The sequence below is a fragment of the Nicotiana tabacum genome, chromosome 1 (genome assembly GCF_000715075.1).
Source record: "Nicotiana tabacum cultivar K326 chromosome 1, ASM71507v2, whole genome shotgun sequence".
In the NCBI taxonomy this organism is placed as follows: domain Eukaryota; kingdom Viridiplantae; phylum Streptophyta; class Magnoliopsida; order Solanales; family Solanaceae; genus Nicotiana; species Nicotiana tabacum.
Window position 1 is genome coordinate 14510199 of NC_134080.1, and position 15668 is coordinate 14525866.

General features: G+C 36.7%; 1 protein-coding gene across 1 annotated transcript; it reads right to left on the reverse strand.

The window, feature by feature from the left end:
• Positions 1 to 387: 387 nt before the first annotated feature.
• Positions 388 to 11841, reverse strand: LOC107824775 (uncharacterized). Its single transcript, XM_016651582.2, has 12 exons — positions 11336 to 11841; positions 6914 to 7032; positions 6681 to 6787; positions 6463 to 6550; positions 5036 to 6050; positions 4780 to 4834; positions 4596 to 4677; positions 4375 to 4455; positions 1745 to 1849; positions 1612 to 1661; positions 854 to 983; positions 388 to 667 (listed from the first exon to the last, which is right to left on the reverse strand). The coding sequence occupies exons 1-12, from the start codon at positions 11496 to 11498 to the stop codon at positions 590 to 592; spliced, it is 2073 nt and encodes a 690-aa protein (XP_016507068.1). The 5' UTR covers positions 11499 to 11841; the 3' UTR covers positions 388 to 589.
• Positions 11842 to 15668: the final 3827 nt, after the last annotated feature.

Sequence of the window (15668 nt, forward strand, 5' to 3'; positions counted from 1 at the left end):
TTCAAGAAAAATTTAAAAATAGTGTTTGTTCATGGAATATGATCAGTTTTTGAAAAAAAAAAAATCAACTTTCCAGAAACTGATTTAGGACAGTTTTTGGGTGAAATTTTTTCATCTACTTACAAAACTTCAACTTTTTTTTTTCAAATAAAATGCATATCCAAATACAACTTCTAACTTCCAAAAATTATTTTTCAGCACAACTTCAAAACCTCTTTTTTCAAGTTTCAACCAGACCCTAGTTAAATTATTTGTCAATCTAGCCGACAAACAAGGTAAAAGTACCTATTGGCATAATTGATGAAATCGAAATACAGATCTCCAAAGCATTGAATTATTAGCCAACAGGAAAGTGCACAGGTTTTAACAATGTAAGTAGCCTAATGATTCACCAACAATAGGGTCATTCCATTAAGAAAGAAAGATCTTTGATTTTTTGTAATTAACCAGAAATGCCCTGATATATACCTTCTATACAGAAAGTTGAAAACTGCAAATTTAGTAAAAAAGTATTGCTTTGATTAACATGAGACCCATTAGGAAAAGAAGGTGTTTTCTACTTTACAGACAAACTTAAAAATTGCAGTCTTTACATCACAATACACTTGTCTTTTGATGACTTTGGCTCCGGCCTGGCCGACGAAGATGTAGGTTTGCTCCTTGGTACCTGTATAAAAGTAGTTTACTCTATTAGATTATTATGCAGCTGGTTGTATACATTTTTCACATATTGCTTCATTTTGTGACCTAATCCACTAGTCGAAAGTACTTCAAGTCAAGAGTTATCAAATATGCAAACTCAAAACACGAAAACCTGCTCAGAAGAATGAATATCAGAAAATTTCAAGCTTACCTGCGGACCAGTAATCAACCTTGACGCACCATTTACAGCTTGTTGTTGAGGGTTTTGATTTCTCTGTGGTGCCTGTTGTTGTTGCTCAAATTCCTGTTGCTGAAGAGCTATTGCCAGTTGTAAATCGGAACTGCCAGCCAACAATCAGCACAAGTTAGTGCTATCACCAAGTAGATATATTCATTACTATCAAATTAAGGTTGCGAAATTGAGCATATCAACTTTAAAGCATCCAGAGAGTTAATGTTCCAAAAGAAAGTTACCATGTTACAATTAAAACCAATTTTTTTTGATAAGGTAAAGTAAATTCTATTAAAAGAGTACCTATCATGCTATCCTTAGACCAAAAATATTAAGAGTTCTGCAAACATCTGTTTTTGCAACAGAAATGTGATGACTGTGGCCTTCAAGCATCTCTTATCCCTCTCCAACTAAATTAATGTTTCACGCTATATTGTAACTAAACATGCCAGCAACTTCTCCATATACAACATTTTGTTGACATAGAATAGAACGACTTTGATAGAACAGGAAGACAAAACAACCTTGCCCAAATATCTCCATCTAACTACCAATGAAGGCAAAAGTTGAATATCAACAGAAAGACCGGTCGAACCGCTGTTTGTCAATTAAAAGATAATGGGAGAGCTAATGAAGGAGAATAGATCCTGATGCAGTATATGATCTGGCAATGTTCCAGTCTCATGTTAATATATGCGAAAAGAAGATGATTAAATATTAAAGTATTAGATAATTACTTGAAAGTTGGATGTCCTTGTCCTGAATTGTCCATGTTTGCCAGATAGTCCTGGGAGTAACAGCTGAAGTCAGTTTCAAAAACGTCATTGGTACAAATCCATAACATTCTATTACAAGCAGAGAACTACATACTGCAGTACTGGCCATAGCACTCTGTTGATCCCATGTGGTGTTGGAATTATCTTCGACCTTGAACTCCTTGAAGTTTCCAGTCACATATATCGTGTCCCCATTCACCTGGAGAATATTGAGAACTCAGAGTTAAAAGGCAATGCAAGCAAGTAATAACACACCAACTTCTAGAACCAAGAACCAGTAGATTTTTAATAGAGCTGCATCATACTGTTCGTCCCTTCCAAGAGGCAACAAAACGTGCAAAAGTGAAGTACAGTAATCACGTCGGTAACAATAAAGTATACCAAATTTAATGCAATTTGACACTATAAAACATAGCAAATAACACATGCTTAGGAAAAAGGCAGAAGATGTTTTTGCAGATTTATGTAAATTGTCTAGCTCTATTGGAATAGTTAAAGCCTAGCTGAGTAGCAGTTCAAGTGTCATAAGATAATACTTCCTTAATTCCAAGCAAGGAGACCAACTTTCCCTTTTGGCGTGCTTCAGTGTCTAATTTCCTAATTAAAAAAAGTAATCTTACTCTTCCAATGCTTTTTCAATATATTATTCTCAAATTAATTAATGGGTTCACTTTCATACAAATTGTTCAAATGTTGGCCTCATTTTTGGAGCTACATCTATTTTTAGATTATTAGATTGAACCAAATAATCGTGTTCAATCTAATGTAGGACCCCTAAAACCGGAAGGAAAAAATATTAAATTTTTGAACAGCCTAGGATAGAAAAGCAGAAAACTCCGATAGCAAGAGACCTGCAAGTTATTGTAGAACTTGCTATTCATGTTACTGTTGTTATTATCATATTACCAGTTTACCGTGTAAAGAAATTATTATATTACCAAATTTTGCTGTTCTAACTTATTAACTTGATCATTTCTTGTGATTTTCCTTACACACTACTGAAAAAGGTTACTCCGTAAATCCATACAAAATGACCTAATTCTAACCTGCATGAATATTAGGGGAAAAATGAAGTTCATTATCTCTAAATGGAATCATGTCCAAAGCTGAAGTCTTGAAGATAACATATAACGTCTGATTATTTGAAATTTCTAGTACGCAGAAGTGGTCCCCATTTTCAGCTTTATGATATCTGGAAAAGATTAAAAATGGTCGAAGAGTTTATTTCTCGAGAAGTAGACACATGGTAGGTACAACTGCAAAAAATTATCAAAGTAGGAGCAGGGAAACATTGAAGTAACACCTGATTAGTATCATTCCTGTCGTCTGATCTACAATGCTGTACATAGCATAAGCGGCTCTCAACCCTCAGTTGGTCATATACTCGTATAGATTTACAGAAAGAGGTGTAAGTTCTCTTGGTAGAGGAAAAGCACTGCTAAGTTTCAAAAGTATATGTGGACTAGCTGATATTCGGTTTCTAAAGGCCATTAAATCTGTGACAGAATTATGTGACTACTATGATCAGGTGATACTTAGAGCTCAAAATTGAGCTATCTGCAGCCACTAGTGGAACTTACAAATCGACAGGTTACAATGAGTTTCTAGTGTACTACACGTCATACTGCTTAGTATGCTTCTCCGCCCCTGAAAATAGAGGCTAACCTTTGTTATGACTTTGTAGGTAAATAGAAATTAATGTTAAAATTTGTCTATGACTTCGTATGATTTGGTAAATAGAAATTAAATAGGCTAGGTACAGCTTTAATTAAATGGTAACATAATAAATTCTAATGATACTCAAAGAACAAACCAAGATATCTTCTTCCCTCTTTTATGTCTTCACAACCTTGAATCTTGGATTTTGGATATAGCGTAAGACAATCAGAAACCTATAACATACTCTGTGCTAGTGCGTCAGATACATTGCCCGGCCTCACCTCAATACATTGCCCTACTAAACTATCAATAGCATTGTTTAGCTCCTCCACTAAAAATATCTAATTATTCTCGATTCAGACAATTAAATTCAAGGAGGATTATGTCCTTCAGTCCATTATTTTTTCCGTCTTCCTTTTTTTTGGATAAGAGACAAGTTGGCCTCCACATATACTAATAACAGAGTTAAAATTGACAAAACCACTTCGGGATGTTGTGGTTAGGGTTAGAGAAAGTATAAAATATGTGCCTCTCCTGTGCAGACATTCAAATAGCCCCTCCATCCGGTTTCTCCATGTTGTCCCTCATTTACAGTCAAACATGCACCCTCAACTCATAAAAACTTCCATCCCCTTGACACGCAAAAGAAGGGAGAATATTGATAGTTATCATTACTAGAAACACTTACAAGTTTGGTTCAATAATACATCCACACATAAACCAAGACTTTGTTGTAATCCATTCATAGTGAGAGTTGACAGGACTCTTAAAATAGGTGGTTGGATTTAAGCAAATGAAACCAAGCATTTGTTGAATGCCATTAACGGAGAAAATAAGTACTCTTGAAACAGGTGGGTGGATTTAAGCATACGAAACATGATACTTCCTACTCGAAAAATTAGTTAACCACAAGTAGAATGGAGCAGAAACTACCTGTTGGAAGTGTAAGCGAAAACAGAGATTCAACTTATCATTCTAGTATGAAATTCCCAGGTTGAAAATTTAAACTCAGTTTTACCCATTAGTCAAATATAAGGTGAATATATGAAAAGACACACTTCTTACCTCATTGAGCTTCTCCCACACCAAATCAGATTGATTTATATATCCCTGGTCAGTGGCCAAGATATATAATTCGCCTTCAAACTGCACATAAGCTGACATCAGTTTTGTATGCCCAGAAAACATGAGAAGTGGAGATATAATCATATCCACACAGGAAATTATTTTACCCTAGTACAAATCATATAGAAGATGATAATAGTAACAAAGCAAGCCCATCAGACCTTAAACATGGTATTGAAATGATTATTCCTGAAGAAAACACAAAGTTCCCGCTCTTTCAAACCCTCTTGCAAGGAAAATAATCTGTGCAAAAGAGGAATGAAATAGTATTCTGTTACTACTAGCAAAACATAGTAATACAGTTCTGAACAGGAGAATGAACTTATAACAAGGAAGGAAGCATACCCAAAGATTGTTAACTGGCTTGCACTGTTCTTCAGAAAGTTCCTCACCAGTTCCCCTAATGTGAATTAAGAAGAGCAAACATAGTGTTCTACTTAAACTGACAAAGTAGTAAAAAAATACATGAAAGGAAAAAAAATACAATTAGATCAAGGAGACATTCATTTTTACTTTTTCTTTGATAAGTGTCAAGGAAGACATTAATCCTACACAAGAGCGCCTGAATTGCCTTATTCATTCATATTAAAGAATTTCTCACCTTCTCTCTGTGTGATTTCATCATTCACAATTGTCTCAGGCACATCTGTACTGCCTCCATTCACTTGTTCAGCAAGAACCACCTCACCTTCATACATAGGCTCTCGACTTTGGTAACTGGTGGTTGCTGACTCCAATATGCAATCCTCTCCTTCATAAATGGGCTCATCATCATCGATGGAAGAATTAAAGGTTTCAGGTTCATCTGTGTCATGTCGTCTGCCACCCGATGAACCTGAGACTGCAGATGGTATTGAGGAACTAGGTGAATCAAACGCATCACAACCAACTTGTTTAGGTTCAGATGCATTCCCATTTCCAGCAATAGTGTGTGCTCCCTGAATGCCATTCGTACCTCCAGATAGATGCTCATGATTTTCACAAGCAGATGAAGAAACTTGTCCTGACTCAAGAGGTACACTCTCATTTTCAGCCAGCAGTTTTGCATTTCCAAGTTCTTGGGGAGGGGTTTCCTGATCAATTTTCAGGGATGAATTAATCGCTGCTCCGGAGACTATTTGGGAACTATTTGGATCGGCATCACCAGATATATCTCTATTGTTAGATGCTATTACTTCTGTGGGTATCAATGCTTCATGCTGCAAAACTGGTTGTGTCGTCTCAATATCATTTCCTTCTGATGTCTTGGTAAGACCCATCGGCTCTGGACACTTTAGATTTGCTGTTTCACCTAAGGAATTCAGTCCATCAGTTTCTACTAATGAAGTTTCAGATAATTGAAGGGCTCTCAACAGCTCTGCTTCTTCTTCAATATCTCCTTTTCTGGCTGTATGGTTATTGGTAATAGAAACAGGAGAATCTTCAAATGATCTCCCTCTCGAGAGGCATGGAGAAGGTACCCCTAGTGCTGCAGTTGTAGCAGCAGCAAAATCAACATCATCATCTTCAGAACTTTTCTTATTCTCAGTGTCCATATTTTGCGTTTCAAGGGCAACAAGCTCCCCCATCAAAGTATTATACGACTTTGATCCAATTGCATTTGCAGTATCATGATCCTGGAACAAATTGATAACTCAAAAAAATAATTCACTTTAAACAAAAGTTGCTATAAGGTCTTTAATCTTACAACTAGAAACAACTTTTAGGGCAAAATGGTCAAAATAATGCAGCTTCATCATTAAACTTCTACAGAAAAAAAAAAACTTATCCTTGATGCAATCTCAGACTTCATTACCATATGTTATACACATCTTGAGTAATAAAATTTAGAAGGTTTTCGAAGGCCAAAATGAGTTGTCCACCATTCGACCAAACTAGAATAGGACATCAAGAAGTCATTTCATTCGTGGATAAAATAGAGATAAATTATAAATATAAAACGAATAGTGATTTAGCAATTAGAATCTGCGACAAGAATGTCCTCGGACATTCACGAGTGAACTCAAAGAAAGTAGCCAAAACTGATACCTGTGGATCAACTATCCAACCGTGATAAAGTGGAATATCCAAAAGATCAAATATTGCACATTCACGAGTGAACTCAAAGTCATCAATTCTGCCAAACAAGACATGTATTTAATCAGAACCACAACTGGAAACATGCATGTTATTGCATCGTAAAGATATACAGAACCATATGTTAATAAAATGAATAAAAGCAATCGAAAAGAGGAAAGATTGTCTACCTCCTGAATTTTATATTTACATCAATACCAGTGGCAAGTCTAGGAAGCAAATCAATTGCATCAGCAATATTCTGTTGCTGATTTTCAACATATCCTTCATCTTTGTCCTGGACAGCAATCAAAAATACTAACAATTACCTCAAATCCAGTAAAGAGAGAACACGTGTGTTTGGATATATTATATAGCACAAATGAAAGGAACAGAAAACCTATCCATAAAGGCAAATAATTACATTGACATTACTGTTTGAATCTATCAGCCGCTCAGCAACAAGAGAAAGCAATTTCTCCTGTGAAACCTCAGGAATATCAGGACTCAAGTTCAAGTTGTTCTTCAACAATAGCACGTTACCTGTCGAACAGATAACAAAGATTCATATCAAATACACAAATTGATCCTTAAAAAATAAATCACAGCATTAACATAGATTTTAAAGCAAACTGGTTAATGACACCATAACCTTCTTCATGAGCAAGAAATGACTATACACAACAGAAATGCATCCCATTGATCACGAAAATGTATCCTTTTTTCTATATTTTTACCAGCAAATGAAAGTAGCTGAAATGAGGATGTTGAGATGAATGTTTGGGCATACTAGGTTAGAGAGAATTAGGAATGAAGTTATTCAGGACAAGGTGAGAGTGGACCCGTGGAGGATAAGATGCGAGAGGCGAGGTTAAGATGGTTCGCGCATGTTAAAAGGAGAAGCACAGATGCCCTCAAGGTAAGAGGAAGGTAGAGATAAGCCAAAGAAGTATTGGGAAGAAGTGATCAGGCGGGACATGGCGCAGCTTGAGCTAATCGAGGACATGACCCTTGATAGGAGGGTGTGGAGGTTGAGAATTAGGGTAGAAGGTTAGTAGGTAGTCGAGCATTTCCCTTTGTCTTCCTTAGTTCAATAGTATTAGTGTTAATATGGTATCATTTTTATCCTGAGTTTGCTATTACTACATATCTTATATTGTTATTACTTGTTATCAGTACTTCTTCCATCTTTTCTTTAGCTGAGGGTCTATGAAAAACAGTCTCTTTGCCCTTCCAGGGTAGGGTAATGCTGCGTACATCCTACCCTCCCCAAACCCTAATTGCAGAAATACATTGGGTTGTTGTTATAAATGATTTTTCCGACAGCAAGGAACAACTTCAACCCCCAGCTTATTTCCTCTTTAAAATAAGCGAACTCAAGTTGTTTTATCACCTTGAACATGATGAGATGTATTAAATGTCAAGAGAATTACTAATGATTCTGTCACAATAATTAGAAATCCCCAGAAGTAGAAAGCTTTTCTTATTTCATGCAACTTAACACTCATATATTTCTTTAAATTAAAAAAAAAACTCATATATAAGGAGCTCTCCTGAATGTGTTAACTACCAATTATGGCAATTGGCAAGTGTTTTTTCCTGTCTTTTCTTCATTCAGAAATTACCACAGACCTTGGTAGAGACATAAGCACCTTCTGCGTACCTATGTATGGCCTTGTCTGGCCAGAATTTTCCTTCCTTTTTCATAATTTCACTCTCTTGCTTCTTTTAGATGACCATTCTGGCAACAAGATTTTTATTTCTAGTGACTGCTTCGATGGCGCCACATATATATCTACTCCAGATGCCACACCTCTAGGCACTTTTTTTTGGAGAAAGGTAACATCTCAGAGCACTTCTTTTGAGTGACCAATTCCATGGGGCTACCTTTTTCCAGCCTCTTCTTTCTCTTCCCATTTGTGTAACTTTTTCAACAACTTTCGACCTTTCTTCAGGCAAATTATTAATTTTTTTTACGAAAGCTATTCAGGCAATTTCTTAACTACTCTTTAGCTGCCAATTCAAGCTACTCCAAATTTTTGAAAGTTTGTCACTGTACCTTTTTCGGTGATTGAGAATAGATTCTTTTCCATGTAAATTGCAAAACCATAGTTCTTCTTGCAGCATACAATTGCCAGCTATTCTTTGGAGAAAACAACACCACCTTCATTTTGGATGATTGTTAAATATTCGGCAACACAATCAATGTGTATCTACTTAAGCGATTCCAGTAACTTCTTTCCATTTCTAGTTTGCAAAATAAGCATACTTGATGTGTTTCAATACCTTTACTTTGCTGGGGCGGGTTGAAAGACAAAAAAATCAGTAACAAATTGCTACACTATAATATTCTCAATAATTGCCACACCCAAGGGGGTGGGGCCTAGTGGCCAATGAAGTGGGTTGAGAACCATGAGGTGTCAGGTTGAGATCCCAACAGAGGTAAAAATACTATGTGAATTCTTCCTTGTGCTGGTGGGAGGTAGCAGGTACTGCGTGGAATTAGTCGAGGTCCACGCTGGTCCGTACACCACAGTTATAAAAAAATATTCTTAATAATTGACATAACACTTCATTGACCACTGGGTCACACCCCTACATGCTTCTCTCGTTTTTTTTTGGTCACATAGTTCCAGACCTCTTTGCATAAATGCAAGGGAAAGCTATATACCGTATATGTCCACTCTTCCTCGCACTAGATGGGAGACACCCTTGTACGGTATAAGTTTTTTTAATGATGTCATAGACGTGACAAATTTGCTAGACTTAAAAAGATTCCGCCAACTTAAGCCGCTACTCGGTCAAAGTTTCCTTCCTTATAATTTAATACTCTTTCCTCTTTCTGATGGCTATTCCTGTATTCCAACAGCATCACATCTCCTTTTGGTGATCATTCTGACAAAATTCAAGTATCAATCAACAACATAGCGAGTGACCAGGTACTTGGATACCTATGTGAAATGTACCATTAATCAGAAACCTGAGAGTGCAAGAAATAGTTTTCACGGTCTTTTTTTTGAGAAGGTAACAATAAAGTTTTCACGGTTCTTCACAAACAATCCTTCTGAAGCCCAGTATAGATTCCCTCTTTCCCAATCTTTGATACGGTAGCTCAATCAAACAAGCACAACTGATAGCTCAGAAGCAGTAGGAGAACTTGAAGAAGGCTCATGGAAGAGTAAAACTTTATGCACACTCAGAACAATTGAAAGGGTGTTTGTAACGGGAGATTGGGTAATCTGAAATCGCAACCATGGTTAATGAAAGTTATTTTACCTTATAAAAAGAACTTAAAAGGTTTGCGACTCGCTAAATTTTGACTTTATATGGTAATAAAGAACCATATAAAGAATGCCGGGTCTGCTGCCTATACTTCAATTGCCTCTAACAGCTAAGATATATCTAGTGTTCCATGTTATCACAGTTAATTTAGAATGTAGCAGCCCAAGTTACAATTCAATTGACCCACCAACACTTGCTGAGGATGGACAATCCTTGATTGAACCCGTGACTAACTTTTACAAAAGCATGGTAGAGGGGCAAAATTCGACTTTAACAGAGATTCTAGCACAATGCGCAAATCTCTTGCTATAAGAAGCTAATTGGGCACCTAAGGTTATACGGCCCATTCCCCAAGCTTCAATTGTATGCATTAAGTTCTTTGAAGGGGGTAAATGTAACGTGCAAGGGTTGTACCTTGAGGTTTAGGTGAGGATGGTAACTGTCATCACTGATTTTCATAGTTACGTTTATGAATATTTACAGTTTAGTCCCTCCATCAGCAGTTGCTAACAACCTATCACATGTCAACCGATTCCCTAAGATCATATCTCTATAGATTACTATAACCATAGATCAATTAGTGCGAACGAAATTCTGCCTTTTTCTACTTCATTTCCTTTTCTTTCTGAATTCTCTTTATTTCTATTTCCCTTTGCATCTTTTTGGTCTCTCGTACAAGCCAGAGCAGAAAAAAACTACAATTCAGATTCGATACCACAAAATAAAACAAAATGAACAATTCATTAAGCATCACAATAAGATGCAGACTTCTATCCTAAAAGGCCATTACAGGTTTAGGCTAAAGTATAGTCAACTCTCATAGTAAATACTCCCTTTGTTCCAATTTAATGTGATGTTCTTTCTTTTTATTTTATTCCAAAAAGAATGATATCTTTCTATATTTAGAAATAATTTAACTTTGAACTTCCTACTTTACCCTTAATGAGATGATTTACAATCGCACAAATTTCTACAGCTTACTTTAGAAGTTTCGAGAAGTCTTTATTTTTTTCCCTTAAACTTTGTTCCCAATCAAATGACATCATATAAAATGGGATGAAGGGAGTAATAATTTTTTTTGGGGGGGGCTTTGATTCCACTTTGATCCCCTTTGTAGGAGCTATTGCTCTTTTGGTGACTCGAACCCACAACCCTGGGATTGTAGGTGGGGAGTGCTCATCATCGAAGCAACCCCCTATTGTCAAGGGAGTAATAGTTCAAGAAAACTATACTGCCTTTTTACGATGACAGACAACAACAACAACAGCTACACGGCAATTCCAAATTAGTAAGGATCTGCTATATCTTTTCTCTCTACAGGGTTCTCTAAAACTAAAGATTCTTTACTATTATAGAAAACTCTAACCAACGTAAAAAGAATACTGGCAAATTCCACCATAAAATACTAAATTTGACAGAGAAATTAAATAAAAATAGGATCTTTATCAAAACAAGTAACCAAAATAACAGAACTAAGACAGTAACAAACATTTTCCATAATATGTCTCAATCTCAAAGTATACATACAACTCAATAAACCCTAAGGAAGAGAAGGGAGGCTTACAGATAGCAAGGAGTGGACATGGGCCATTGTCGTTCTGGAGGATGATTGGTGTGGTTCGGCCCAAGAATTGAATAACCTTAGTCTTGTGCGCCATTTCTTTGGCTTCTGCTTCCTCCTCTCGCTTCCCTTCTTCCGATTGAGAAGTGGGTATTGCAGAATCCATCTTTTTTGTTCGAAATTCGATTACTTTGAATACCCAATTACACAACTCAATCTGAATCTACTTTTCTTCAATTTATAAATATGGGTAGAAAAATATAATTTGCTAAAAGGATACGTTTGTGAATTTTTCAGAGGGAATTAGAAATGGTGTAAATGGGAATGACGGAATCAAAGGGGAAATCGAAAGAAGAACATTTCTCCTAGTAGTACTATATTACATTTTCCATTTCGCGGGTCGGTGGAGAAAATTAGTTAAAGTTAAAGGGCTCCTTGACAATTAAAAATTCACATAGGCAAAATCGGAGATGAGAAGAAAATGATAAAATGTCTTCTATGTTTGGGGTAGGTCTAAAATGGTCCTTTAACTATACTTTATACAATTTTGGTCCTTTAATTTTACCATACACATTTGATTTTCTTCACCATATATAACAAACTTTGGTTATTATATTAAATAGAAACTGTAAGGAAAAAGATTTAACCAGAAATTCCAAAAAAGTCTCGATAAATCCCATAAATTACAAACTAAAAAAGTGCATCAACCACTAGAAATAGATTAAGAATCGCTAAATTAGACCTCAAAAAGCTTCACGAGACTTCTAATAGGCAAAAAATGACGAAATTATAAAAATTGCACCTCCAAATATAAGTTCGTGTTAACTCCTATCTTTTTACGGTTCTCATTAAATCTAATCAAAGTTTATTTAATATTTGATAGAGATCAAATATGCTTACTTTAGCAAATTAAATAAACAAAATTGTTCAGAATATATTAAAAATACTACTTTTGAACCACCCTATAAACATAAGGGACCATTATTATCATTTTCTCGGCACGACCACATAAGAGAACATTTTTATTTTAAAGTTTACTAATTTTATTTTAAATATTAGTAACTAATTTGTTCTCTCATATCCAATGGGACATATAAAGTCATGTCAGTGGCAAAATGAAAATGTGAAATTAAATAATATTGGATATAAAAGAGTGTGAATCTTTTAATTGAAACGAGAGTATTTTATGTCACAAAATTCTTGGGTTGGAGAAGTAAATTATCTAAGGTTTAAGGGCTCATTGGAAAATAATTCTCGAGGTCTTAAAAACGAAGAGAAGAAATTGAAAATTCGTAACTGTTTTGTTTCTTCACTATTATTTCCCAACTTCTGTTTCTTTATCTAGGAACACATTAAATACATGGTTTAATGCTAAAACAAATGAAAAGATCCTCTCATTACTTCCCAACTCTCTTTTTTTTTTCCTCCCAAAATATATGTTTGTCAATTAGTTATGGAAAGGGAAACTTGTTTGGAAAAATTTGTTTGCGAAGGACAAATGTGAAAATGAGTAAGTAATATTAACTTTTTGATTTTTTTATCCGTGTCAGATATTTACGTTAGAGCCTAACTAATTTTAATTTGACACTAAAAAGTCCCACTTTAAGGGTAAAGTATTTCATATCAAAAGATACTTTCTTTCAAAGGCTCAAACCTGAAATTTTTGTTTAAATTGAAATAATTAACTCAATAAATTTCAGAATTTTGAATTGTTATGCCAATGAGCAAGTAATGAAGGTTTATTCTAAACTTTTGCCACTTCGTTAGGAGGTTTCTAATTTGAGAAATCTTAATTAAGTGAATATGTAACTAAATTGTCTTTCTTTTCAAAACGTGTCGTTGTGCAATAACAATAATGTTTGAGCAAATAAATGCTAAACTAATTAGTAACAAATTAGTAGGATGAATCTCAGTTGAATTTAATAATCTCTAGATCAAATGGAACTAAACTCTTGTACGATGAGTGAAGTTTATAAGCATTAAATAGTGAACTTAACATGCTATGATTGACAAGATGTGCAATATCATAAAAGTGTAATAAATGCAAGAAATAACAAGGATAGTAGTATAAAAGAGTAGTCACCCAATGATTATATGATTGGGTGTTTTCTTTCTCTAACGACGTGGAAAGGAAAATAGTCAATATCTATGTGGGATCTTGAGATTTGTAGATAAATCATGAACAACATGTGTATGGATGAAAAGAATAAGACAACTTTTGTATATTCTCTTCTCAACCTTACAATATCTCTCAGTTCTCGAAAAGGGGAGAGTTTTATCGTTTACTACCTCCTCCTATTTATAAGGGACATTCCCAAAAAAATCCTAAAAAGTACAACACAAAGAATATTCCAAAGGTATATTCTTCCTGCCTCTTTCTAAGTTTAGACTACTGAAACTGCTTCATTTCAACTGCTTGCCTCTGGTCAGCATCCTTTGCCACAACGACCGTTAGTCATTGTATAGTAGTGACTCCGTCCCAGGCCTCGCTTATCCGTTGTCATGGTTGCCAAATTTGGACCAATATAGTTAGTCCCTCCGCTCGTTGAGGTCATAGCCCTACACGTCCTCGATGAGCGGATATCACTCGTTCACGTTGTAGAATTTGGCTGTTGAGTCATGTCGGTACGACCGAGGTTGAGAGGTTGACACGTCCTATGGAACCCTAATCGATATAGTTATCATGATGTGATGTCACTCCCACGTGCGCCATCATTACGCACCTTCCCGAGACAGCGTCTGATTGCTTGTCGCTTTGGTTTTAGCACCACCGACAGTCTTGTGCTTTGATTCCCGCGCCATCCAACCCTATAAATAGGTAAAGGTTTTGTTTCTTCAGAAACTTTTAGCCACTTCTTTGTGTACACATTTCTAGCACTAATCATCTTTCTCATTTCTTTAGCTCAGTTTTCGTGGTTTCGCTTCTCATCTTTTCCGTTCAGTCACCGTTCCTTATTTTAAGTTTTACCAGCACACCCTTTATTATCAAGTTGCCTAGAACACACCGAACACATGAAGAAGTTTTCGATGCCACTCCGTTATCTATGGCTCCTCCTTCCGGTGGCGAGGATATAGCGTTTGAAGAGGGGGATAGTTTCCCCACCATATAGGAGATACTACCAAGAAACCCTATGTCTATGAATGATTTCCACAAGGAACCTGCCCTTTCCCCTGTTCCGATGGTCTCTGAAACTGGGCCGGCTCACATAAGTGAACTCCGGTCTAAGTAAAATATTCCTCCTCATGTCGAGATGGTTCCGGCTGGGAGAGACCTCGTGGAGGTCCATAGACCGTGATATTGTGTTGTCTACGTGTACCCTTTTGTGATCGGTCACACCCTCCCTCTTTTTCCGTTGGCGGAGGAATTCTGTCGGTTCTATGAAGTCCACTCGGCACAACTATCTCCGTATACGTATAAAATCTTTCTAGTGTTGACGAAGTATGCGGAGTTGGTTGGGTGTGAAGTTAACCTTCGTCACCTTTTACATTTATTTTCCCCGAGCTTTCATGGGGGCACCATGATACACCTGCGACATCGTGGGACCAGTGGGTTAGTGGTCGGAATGGACGACCGGGCGAGCCGCAAAGTTTAGCACAAATATTTTTTCATCAAAACTAAGCACCTGGTATCGGACCCCGCTGGATTTCCAGAACAATGGAATCATGACCGTAGGTGTTGGTACTACTTGTTTACTTTCGTTTTTTCTAATTTGTATTAACTTGTGACTTTTCTGTACAGCTAAGAGACGTGCACCTCCTCCTGTCATCGGTATTGAAGACTAGGTAGCTCACGTACTACTTTATGTAGCGGGGACTCAAGATTGGCCTGCCTTCCTCAAATGCTTTGGGCCGAAAGTTCCATCTGGTAAGTGTTTCTTTTACTTTGGCCTTTGACTGTTCGATGTCCTTTGTTGACACGACCTCTTCGTGGTGATAGGTCGTAAGGCTTCTAAGAAGAAAGTCCAAGTCCCGGCATTTCGCCAGGCCGTTGCATCGGCGGAGATGCAATTTGTCTTAGCTGAGTCCGTCCGAGGAGATCGTGCTCAAACTGTACCGGCCACAGACTCTTCTCATAATGTCATTGTACGAGATGAGATCTCTTCTCGACCCGTCTACCACCTCATATTCTAGCCCTCCAATGGGGATGAATCCATCGAGGAAAAGGATGAGGGTATAGCTTGGGAAGGCCGTCGCCACTAATATTGAAAAGAACAAAATTGATACTTCGGGAGCGGCGTCTTTGCCTGGCTCAGGCACAGGTCCTGTTCTTATGGCGGATGCCATTTTAGCGGAGAGGTCCCCCAGGGCCGAAGGAATATATCAAGGCGGGGGATCT

Coding starts and splice junctions, on each gene's coding strand:
- LOC107824775 (XM_016651582.2), bottom strand. CDS start 11,498: ATGGATTCTGCAATACCCACTTCTCAATCGGAAGAAGGGAAGCGAGAG. Junction 6,051..6,462: donor GTTGGATAGTTGATCCACAG/GTATCAGTTTTG, acceptor AATTTGTTCCAG/GATCATGATACTGCAAATGC. Junction 668..853: donor GGTTGATTACTGGTCCGCAG/GTAAGCTTGAAA, acceptor ACTTTTATACAG/GTACCAAGGAGCAAACCTAC.